Source organism: Eublepharis macularius, chromosome 9 (genome assembly GCF_028583425.1).
Source record: "Eublepharis macularius isolate TG4126 chromosome 9, MPM_Emac_v1.0, whole genome shotgun sequence".
NCBI lineage: Eukaryota > Metazoa > Chordata > Lepidosauria > Squamata > Eublepharidae > Eublepharis > Eublepharis macularius.
In genome coordinates, this window is record NC_072798.1 from 35,742,636 (window position 1) to 35,753,120 (window position 10,485).

A 10,485-nucleotide genomic window follows, 5' to 3' on the forward strand; every position below is an offset into this window, starting at 1 on the left:
CTAACTATGAGGGGCTCATGCTGGGCAAAGCATGAGACCCCAGAAAGCTGAGTTCAAGGCCTGCTGTGATTTGGGTCGGACAGTGCTGGGATACCTAGTCCATTGTACTGCACATTGGGGTGTATGATGGGGTTCAGAAAGGCACGTGTCACTTCTGAAACTTGCGGTGCTCAGATAGGGATGCTAGCATAGGGATCCCTGTCCCAGGTATGAGCTACATATTCTGTGCAACTTTTTTTTTAAATCAAAGATGGGGAAAGGGGCCCTTGACTCAGCAGTAGACCATCTGCTTTGCATGCAGGTCTTGGGTTCAATTCCCAGCTTCTCCAAAGGAAAGGATCAATCTGTAGGTGTTGGGAAATCTCAAATCTCATACCCTGGAGAGCCACCGCCAGTCTGAATAGACAATACCAACCTTGATAGACGAATGGTGTGATTCACCTTATACATTATACTCTTTCCCCACTTATTTAGAAAATTTTTATGCCATCTATCCAAGGAACCTGCCCAAGGTGGCTTACAAAATAAAACATAATACAAAACATTAAAAGTCATTCATTAAAATCCAGAATTTAAAAACCCTGAATCCATGCTTCCTATTTACTACTACTGAAGTATTCAGTCAAGAACACAGAAAGTTACCATGGGGACAAGAGGTTAACTGATGGTAATTTCCTTTTACCTCCTGTCCTCTGGGAAGTCTTATCAGATGAATGCCTAGTTTCTGAACTTCCAGCTATGCCAGTATCTTGAAATCTGCAGCCTGATCCTATGTATATTTACACCAGAGTAAGGAGAATGGTGCTTCCAACAAGTGTTTGTTTGTATTATTTCTACCTTGTCCTTCCTCCAAGAAAGTGCACTCTAGCTGCACAACAACCCTGTGAGACATTGAATATATGAAGCTGTTTCTTATCAAGACAGAACTTTCGTATCAAGACACTACTGCCTGGCAGCTGCAATCCAGGTTCTTGGGCAGGGAAACATCTTAATACCTACTACTGAAGGTTCTTTAATTGGAAATATTGGGCTTTGAATACATGTGCTCTTTCACTGAGCTGTGGCCCTACCCACTGAACTTTGCACCCATGTGAGTATTAGCGCCCTGGATTTCAAACACTTCACCCATCGCTTTGTAGTGGTTCTCTGTCATTCACAAGGGCCCCCCTTTTGCATAGATGAAATTTGCAATTCTTAAGAAGTCAAATTCCATAGCAAATTCTGCAATGCACATGTAGTCACCACCACATGACATCACCACCACGTCATAACAGCTTGCTAGGAGGAAAAAGAACCAATGAAGAAAACCCATTTCAAAGTGCAATAAGAAAGTTTTAATATTTAGAAAATATGTATATATATATATATAAATATACAGATCTTGTTGGCTAGTTTTTCTGTAAAGCACCACAAATCCCACGGTCTATTATGTCCACGTTACCCCATATAACTCCCAGTAAGCACCAATTATCATCCAGTAGCCTGGCTTAGCCCCAAAGGGGCTTCTATAGCACCAAGTATCAGAAGCCTCGTTTAGCACCAAAAAGCATGCCGGAACGCAACAAAACACACACACACTTTCCGGTGCCCTCTTGACATTCCTTGCTAAGTAGGAGCTTCTCAGCAGGAGCATCTGAGAACTCTGTCAAAACTGGAAAGGAAGCAAAGGCTTGAAGAGTTCAGAGCTCAGATCTGGAAGTTATTCAGTGCTAGAAATTCCTGTTGTTCCCTCGAGAGACACAGGGACGCCACATATTGTAAATATACAACATCTGGTTTTCCAGCCTGTGCCTTGCAAAGGATGAATTCAGTCTGTCAGTCCAAAACTTCCCTATCTGAAGCAGCAAGGCTCTTCAGGGCTCCCTTCTAAGGAACCCACTCTGAAGGGCTACCCGTTGGCTTCAATTAAAATGTATGTTTTGGGCTGTCTCCCAAACCTTATCTAGGGACCCCTCTATTTTGACAGGGTGGTGGGGGATCTTTTTCATTCTGTTATCTTAATAGACTTACATTGCAACGCTAAGCACAGTTATGCCCTTCTAAACCTACTGCCTTCAGTGGACTTAGAAGAGTTTAAGTCTGTTTGGAATTGCATTGTTCTCCACAGTGTGTGTATTTTTCCACTCAAGCATAGAAATTGCTTTTAAGTAGTGTACAGTTAACATACCAGTTTTTGGCATTAGTATAGCACATTAAGAGTCTTCACAGAAATTCTCTCAGTAATTCTGACAACAACCCTATGAGGTAGGTCAGCATTATTATCCCCATTTTGCAGATGGGGGAGGCTACAGGTCAGACATAATGGCTTGCCAGTAGTATGTACTTATCCATGGTTATGTATTATGCAGGAGGAAGGGGACAAAAAGAGATGTTCCCTTTGTCTCCTCTGATGTGACTCTGGGCTGTGCTATTTGGATGAGAGAAGGAACCCTGGCTGATTATTGTTTGAAGAAGAACGGCTCTTTGGTGCTATTGCACTACATCAGGGGTCCCCAGCCTTTCTCAGCCTGCAGCCATCTTTGGAATTCTGGCACAGGGTGGTGGGTGCAACCACAAAATGGCTGCCACAAGAGGAGGAGCCAACCACAAAACAGTAGGAAATGAAGTCATACGTAACTAATAGTAACTCAACGTTTCAGGCAAAAGTTCTGTTTAACAGGATGCCTTTTAAAGCAAACATACTATAAAATGAACATGTTTTAAAAATATTAAAATATTTTCTTACATACACCGGGCTTAGTTTGTCATGCAGTGAAGATCCTTGTGCTCTGGTGGCAGCCAATGATGAAGCAACTTTTTAAAAATCCTCAGCCCATCAAATCTCCAATGGCTAGTCAGAAGCTCTGCTGGGCAAAAGCCCCACCTGGTCCTGTCCACTTTCTAAAAATACTCTGTAGGCACCAGGAAAGATGCCAACTGGTGCCGCGGTCCTCGTATCACCACACTGGAGGCCCCTGTACTAAATGGATAAAGAAAGCACCCTCTACAGCTTGTTCCATTCCATATCACTTGCTAGCTTAATCTCTGGTTTCCTGATACATAATGTGGATTCTCTGGGGCCAGACTGTGTGCCTGTTATGTACCTGTAGTTTCCTTTGGATCCTGATAATGAATAAAGGAACCAGACAAAAGTTCTTAAGAATCCTTCCATCATTGCTTTCCCTCTATGAATTGATTCTATCGGGTTGGATCCAGATTAAATAGACAACCAACTCCCCCTTCCCACTGCAGTGCTTCCTTGTTATTCCTCAGGTTCCTCCTATCCCCCAGGAACAGCATTTGGTGGAGATCAGTGGGCTGAAGTGGAAGAGGAGAGGTAGGAAAATCCCATTCCACTGCCAGAAAATTTCATCTAGGATCTAACCCTATCTCAAGACAAAAAATGAAGTGAGACATTCTCCCTGTTGAGATGGTGTAAAGAAAGGGTTAAACCCTTTATTCACACCATTCTAGTACCATGATGCTGATCAGACACCCCCCCCCCCCATCAGCCACACACAAGTGGAAGCTGCTTTTAACTTTAAAAATCACAGGAGATCCACTCACGCATCACCTGCTGTCTTGTCTACTTTGGTGCTGAACAGAAAGGCAGTATGAGAAGGGTGTGTACTATTTCCCCATGCCTGGAATGTGACCGATTTCTCTTAGGGAGTCCAAGGCCAAATCAAGGATAGATCAGCACAGACCACTCCCCCAGTCTATCTCCACAAGTACAAAGGATTCCCGTGCTGAGCAGAGGTTGATGCTCATGATTCTATCAGTCCTTTGCTTGCACTTCCCTGTATTTTTGGCACAAGAACACATTTTGAACTGGAATTAGAATGTCAACTATCAAATTCCCCAAAGGCTGCGATCCAACTCACAGTGACGCAAGATAGTACATGCATAATAGATGATAGATTTCATGCATAATGCGTGTGTTGGATTCTGGCCTTGAAGTGAACAGCCTACAAAAGCATTCTAGACTGCAATCTAGCCAATTGTAACTGCATGAAGCCTGTCCAGGAGCTAAATAGGATTAACTTTAGGTCCCTTCTATTTCCCTTTTTTCCCTGTGATAATGCAAGGTACATTATTCAGATTAATTTTTAATCTATTTGCTAACTGGAGCAAATTCTAAGAGTGACAAGCTAATACAATTTTAAGTTGGTATTAGTTCATGGAGAGTGGGCCTATACCCACACAAAGACTGACTGACTAAACTTTGATTTGATCTGACAACATCAGACCGCACAACTTGTGACCCACCATGTATGACAGCTCCATCAGGGTTTGGAAAAAACGTATTTTGCTGCCAAAACAGATTTGTTGTGAAGCATTTCACAGGCTGTTGGGCTGTTATTTGGCTTGGAATCTACATGAAAATTTAACTTGCTTTAGGCAGCTCAACTCAACAGGTAAAACCTTTTCCCCTTGTGCAAACAAGAGTGCTACCGATTAGGAAATTATCACTAGAACATCTGTGTATCAAACCCGCAAGTGAAGGCAAAGCCCCAGATAACAGATGAGAAGGATATGGGTAACTTGAGAATTCCCACTCTAACTTCAGAGTCTCCTTCAAAGTGAGCATTTAGGTTAGCAGGAATTTTTTCTTGAACAAACACCACCTTTCTGTCCAGAACAATAGCATCTGCTCTTTTTCCAGCACCACATTCTCTAAAAATGTCTCCAAAATACCCAGGTCCTTCTAGATCTTCTGTGTGTGCTTTGCAGCAGTTGCAGGCAGTAAAGAGAGTGAACAGGCAACGGGAAGCAGAAGAAGTGCTTGGAAGGAAAGGAGTTACTCAAGGCTGGGCTTAATCAGGTAGCCACTGAACGTGATGTAGATGTCCACGTCATCACTGTAGATGGCATTGTCACGCTCTCGTTTGTAGAGGCGCACCCAGACCTCGTCATTCTCTCGCAACTCTAGCATCAAGCTCTGGCTCTGCATGATGCTGCGGTCGCTGGGCTGCGCATAGAGGATAACCTCTTCCTGGTCATTCCGCATGACATGCATGTAGGTCTCCTTGAAATTCCAGGTGTGAACATTGAGGCTGAAAAAGTAGAGGCCGGCCACGTAGCAGTAGAACTTGCCCTTAAACATGTCGAAGTGGCTATAGAGATTCACAAAGACGGTGTCAAAGATCAAGGCCTGGTACCCCTCACTACTGTGGAGGGCTTTCTTACGGCCCACGGAGAAAGCTGCATACTGGTGCTTGCAAGGATCCCCCGGGGCACCCATCTGTCCCTTGTTGCCCTTTGGGCCCTGAGCTCCCCGTTCCCCTGGAGGACCTTCTTTGCCCCACTTCCCAGGAATTCCAGGCTCTCCTTGATCTCCTTTCTCGCCTGTGGAGAGAGAAAAAGAGGACTGTGGGCAGAGTCTCGGGATTACAATGGCTTGTGGTTGGCCTGGAAACCCTGTCCCACAGAGTGCTTACATTTATAAGCAACTTGTTTGGAAGCCATGAAAAAAGGCCGCTGCAGCTGCCAGCAGTGTGTTGGGAGTGGGGGAGCAGAATGCAAGGCAAGGTGGGGGGGGGGGTTGGGGGGTTGGATGCAACGCAGTGTTTCCACAGACAGAAGGACTTCTGCCCATGAAGCATGACTTTCATGCCTCTCTCCCAGTGCTGCTCCTGGGGAACCAGGGACCTCTGGGAACAGCATTTGGGGATGCAGCAGGAGAGGAGAAGTGAGAAAGTCCCATTCCATGGGGCAGAAACCTTTCATCTATGGAAACACTCCATTGAATCCAAGCCAGAGGCAAGAGGCAGCAACCACAGCAGCTCTGGCCCAGATTAAATGCTTGAAAACACAGAGAAAGAGAAGCAGATTCTTTGGCAACACAAAGAGAGGAGGCAGCATCCCATGAAAACGGAATGAGGCTGGCCAGACTGTGCCTTGGGAGCAGCAAGTGGCTCTTCAATAGGCCCACATGCTGTGTAGCTCTTACACTTACTTGTATTTTTACTTGTATTTTTACTTGTATTTTAACTGTGTAAATCTGGATGTTTTAGTATTGTTAATTTACAATAACTGTTTTATATATTTTAACTTTTATGAATTTGTAAGAGCCTGCTGGAAATGCAGGGAGGTCGGAATAAAAGTCGAAAATAAATAAATAAACACTGTGCAGGCACCTTTTCTTTCTCTCCACATGGCTGGCCGTATCTACTCCCACACTAGGGTGACATGTGGGAAAGAACAGGCAAGGGTAAATGTGCACTTACCCTTCAGAATGGTGATGTTGATATATGGACGGACCTCTGGCATTACATATGGTCCAGAGCGAGGGCTGCTTGTGCCAGGACTGGCTTCCGAGGAGCCTGACGCATCCCATGAGTCACAGCAACGCCGGCAGCCACTCAAGGTGGTTGCGACCTGTTGGGGACCAGACTCGTCCCTGGGAGCCCCAAACACAACCAGTGGGAACACAAAGAAGGCCAAATGGACTCGCCTTTGAACAGTTTCCATGGTGACCTGGAAAAGAAGAAAAGGCAAATAAAAGCAGCAACAATGGAGGTGAGGAGAAAGGGTCAGGTGTTGTGCTATGAATTTCCATGGCTGTTTCAGCCATCTTAGGCTGCAACCACATAGTGACGATTCCTCACCATGCATTCATTGCTCCTGTGAAAACAGAGGACTTACAGCAGAAAGGAGCATCCACACAAGGGTATTCTCTGAGTTATCCTGGTATCCCCTTGTGCCAGCCATCTCCCCCACCCTCAAAGGGCTTTTTAAAAAACTGTATAGATGTATTACTATATAACTTTAGTGTTACAACACTATAGCGATTAGCAATTACAGATTTTTTTGAGCACTTCCCACGGCGGGGTGCAGGAATGATGGGTGTGAGAGAATACTGGGTCATCTCGGGTCAGTCACAGCTTCTTGGAGCTCTCTCAGCCCCACCTACCTCACAGGGTGATTGTCATGAGGATAACAACACATTTTAAAACCGCTCTGAGTGGGCATTAAGTTGTCCTGAAGGGCAGTATACAAATCAAATGTTATTATTATTATTGCTGAGGTGGGAGTTGAAAATCTGCACCTTCCTGCTCACACAGTGGACAAACCTATTTTGATTATGATCTTTCCAGAAAGGTTGTATCAAAGCAGGTTTGGCAAAGAACACACCCAGAAGAAGACAATTCTACAACTGTGTTGTTTGGATGCTCCCAAAAACAAAGCAAAAGGCACTCCAGTTTGGGAGGCAAGGCGATCTAAATGCTTGCATGGAAGCAAGGAGAGTTAAAAGTGGGCAGAAGAAAGCGAGGAGGACTGCTTTCCATGGAGGTGCTATAATGGAAAGTTCATGCTTCAAAATGTCTTTAATTATAAGGAGCAACATTGTTGGGATTTTTTGAATATGTGTAAACTCCTGCAGAATGAGGACTTCTATTTCCAAAGATGCCAGTGGCACATTAGTCGCATTCATGATAAGATGTTCAGGGGATGGTTAGGATCTATTTCTTTCTGGAACCAAGACCACATCCTGCAACAGGCATCCAGCTCCTGACTTTTGCATCTTATATATTATTTTTCATTGTTTGCCTGTCAAATCTATTCATATGTACTCTTTCTCCTCCCTCCCCTTCTTCCTCCTTCTCAAAATATAGTTGCAGAGCAAATGCTATTAAGGGTCAGCCCAAGACATTTTGATTCACGACAATCAAAACGACACCTTCCTCCAATATATAAGTTAACACTGGGCCCAATCCAGTAGGAAGTTCTTCCGAACCAAATTCATTAAAAAGAATAGGACCTGCAAAAAAGCCCTGCTTTGATTCCCTTAAAGAAATCACAAGCAAGAGAATTTCCAGTGGGCTGTGCCCTGCGCAGCTCACGTCCCTTTGTATTCCACTTTGGACACTTTAGTGATGTCCCAAATCCATCGCCTGAGAAGGTGGCCTCACTTATAGGGCTGTCCTCAGGTCCCAAACAGTTGAAGATCAGCTCCTCACACGGCCCTCTTCCTTGGGTGTGCCAGGTAAAGAGGATATGTGCCATAGAAATAAAAAAATGCTCATTTCTTCGCCAGCAGTTGGTAGGAAACAGGCACAGCACTGGTTATAATAACCTTTGCCCATATGGAGAGGTTTACGTGGGACTGAATTCATCCCTGCTTTTGGAGGGTTACCTGAACTATTGATGATGTGTGGATATTAGGGTGGTAAGGAAGAAAGTGCATATGTAGTACATCAGCACATGTGCAGCCCATCAAGGAGGCAAACTGCATTCCCTGGGTTGGGAAAATGGCACACAGGAGTGGGGGTGGGGGAAGGGACACATTGCAGTCCCAGGGAACTTGCAGCTGATGTGACTGAAAGTCAGGTTGAGGAGCCCAGACGTAAGCTGTGGTCCACCATAACGAATAGTCTGACCCTTAGGTTTAGGCCTTGCTAGATGACACGAGGAGATATATGAGGAAATTGCCCCAGTGTATTTCAAGTCAAAGAGCTGCAAGTTCCTTTTGGGAGGAAGGGAGCATAACTTTCCCAGTTTTTTTCAACTGAAAATAATGCCCCACACCAATCTCTGTGCCTGGAAAACAGGCCTATCTTTTTTAAATGCTGGGAAGATCTGAAGATCTCCAATGCCTTGTCCAGTTAGGCTCCAAATCCACTTGCCAGTTGGTCACAGTGGGTGACCCAGTTTAGTAAATGGCACCAGTACACATACTTTCAAGATACTCTAGAAATGGCTATTTTCAGAATAACCTGGAGACCTTTGTGGAAGAATCTGTGCCTCCATCAGATTTCCGACTCCAATGCCCAAATAAAGGAGCTTTGGAGAAGCACCGGTTCTTCCTTAACATTTAACCATTAGCACATCAATCTTCCAAACAGCAATACTGAACAGAATCCCATTGTGCAGGCTTACAGTGCAATCCTAAAGAGAGTTCACACCTTTCTAAACCCATTGACTTCACTGGATTTATAAGGGCATGGTTCTGTTTACAATTGCACTGTTAATATCCTACATGTTGCTATTTTTAATCCAAACCAGAAGCTCAGTTCAGCAATCCAAGCAATGTCCATGTAGCTGGAACTCAAAGCCAGATGCATGAAGCCTGCCTCGGTTTTGCATTCTGTATAATGGGAGAGTAATAGGACAAAAAAATTAACCCGTACAGCAAAACTCAGCATTCACAGAACAGTATTATTGTTTGAGTGAGCAAATCATTAGCAGGCACGATGAAAGCAGCACACCCCCACCTTTGAAAGGGGAAGGACGCCACTCTTCTAGCAGTCAGTAGGCGCACCTACCTCGCTTGAGCTCCTGCGGGGTTTCTAACAGAAGTTACCTTCCGCCACCCCCCCCCCCCCACCCCGGAAGGCTGCGGAGTGTTTTGAAGGCAAAATCTGCAAACTTTGCAGAAAGTGAAGGAGGGGCAAGGAAGGGGAGCCGCGAAGGCACGTGCTTTTGATGATCTGCCCTGGCTGCAGTTTGGGGGGCGTCCCAAAGAAGGGCGCTCCAGAGGGGCTGCCACAGGAGCGCCGAGGGGGGTGGCTCAGGCCGGGGCGTCTCTGGCCCGTTCCCCCCGCCTGGGCCGCGTTGCCCGTCAGGCTCACCCTCGGAGTTGATGCGCCGCGTCGCAGCCTTCCAGGATCCTTCGCAGCTCTTCCGCTGGCCCGTCAAGCCCCTCGGCACGCCGGATAACCTCTGCTAGCAAAGCCAGCCTGGAGTCCCATTGCGCTAATAGCTTGCTGTTGGCAAAGGCGCCTCAAACCGCCGGCTTTGGTGCCGAGCCCGGCTGAGCCTCTCTCCTCCTCCCTTCCCTCCTGTCCCGTCCCCCTTCTGAGTTCGGGCTGTGCAGCGAGTGTTGGAAGGCTCCGCGTTAACTCTTTCCTTCGCAGAGAAAAAATCTTACAAGGGCCGGCCGCCTTGAATGCCCTTCTCTTGTTCAAGGCGCCCCCATCACGTGCATAAGTGTGGTCTAGTTCCCACGTGCAGCAGAGAGAGCAGACTCTTGAGGTGGAAGAATGCACGTGAAAAAACCTTTGCGAACAGAAATGCAACAGGGCGAACAAAGGGAGGGGGGGATCTTTCCCCTTGCTATGTGAGTGTTCGGTTTGCGTGGCATTTTTTAAAATGTGAAGTACCATTCAAAGCTGCAATTCAGCACTTGCAATAACCAGACTCTGCCACTGTGTTTCCGCTTTACTCTCCTGCTAGTGCAACTGCAAACCAAAACGAGCGGACTTCAAGTTCTCTGTCAGGAAAGTGTGGGGAGTAGTGAAAATTGGTGTGTTGAGGCCCAGACCCCTGGTCAGCACCTGGTTTCCTTGGAGCGCCAATTTAGTGGCATCGCTGGCAATTCAGCTCCTCTGTAGCATTTTCTAAGCATGCTTCAGATGCAGTTGCACTTAGCACATCCTTCCTCAGTTCCCCATTGGATATCATAGAGGAGCAACAAAAACTATATGAGATGTTCGTGTGTTGTTCAGCTTGACTTCTGCTGAGCTTATTTTCGGTGATGACCAAGAGACAGTCAGTCACCTC

The 10,485-nt window shown here is 45.9% G+C and overlaps 1 protein-coding gene across 2 annotated transcripts; it reads right to left on the minus strand.

The window, feature by feature from the left end:
• Nucleotides 1–1,318: 1,318 nt before the first annotated feature.
• C1QTNF6 (C1q and TNF related 6) lies at nucleotides 1,319–9,737 on the minus strand. Of its 2 annotated transcripts, none has more exons than XM_054987718.1 (3): nucleotides 9,555–9,737; nucleotides 6,210–6,459; nucleotides 1,319–5,328 (listed from the first exon to the last, which is right to left on the minus strand). In XM_054987718.1, the coding sequence occupies exons 2-3, from the start codon at nucleotides 6,451–6,453 to the stop codon at nucleotides 4,781–4,783; spliced, it is 792 nt and encodes a 263-aa protein (XP_054843693.1). In that variant the 5' UTR covers nucleotides 6,454–6,459; nucleotides 9,555–9,737; the 3' UTR covers nucleotides 1,319–4,780. The 2 variants fall into 2 exon arrangements, with proteins under 2 accessions (XP_054843693.1, XP_054843694.1); XM_054987719.1 differs by lacking the exon at nucleotides 9,555–9,737 and adding an exon at nucleotides 9,249–9,280.
• Between the last annotated feature and the right edge of the window lie 748 nt (nucleotides 9,738–10,485).

Excerpts from the sequence above, each read along its gene's own strand:
- C1QTNF6 (XM_054987718.1), bottom strand. The coding sequence starts at position 6,453 with ATGGAAACTGTTCAAAGGCGAGTCCATTTGGCCTTCTTTGTGTTCCCA. Across the intron at positions 5,329-6,209 it reads CAACATCACCATTCTGAAGG|GCGAGAAAGGAGATCAAGGA; the intron begins GTAAGTGCACAT and ends CTCTCTCCACAG.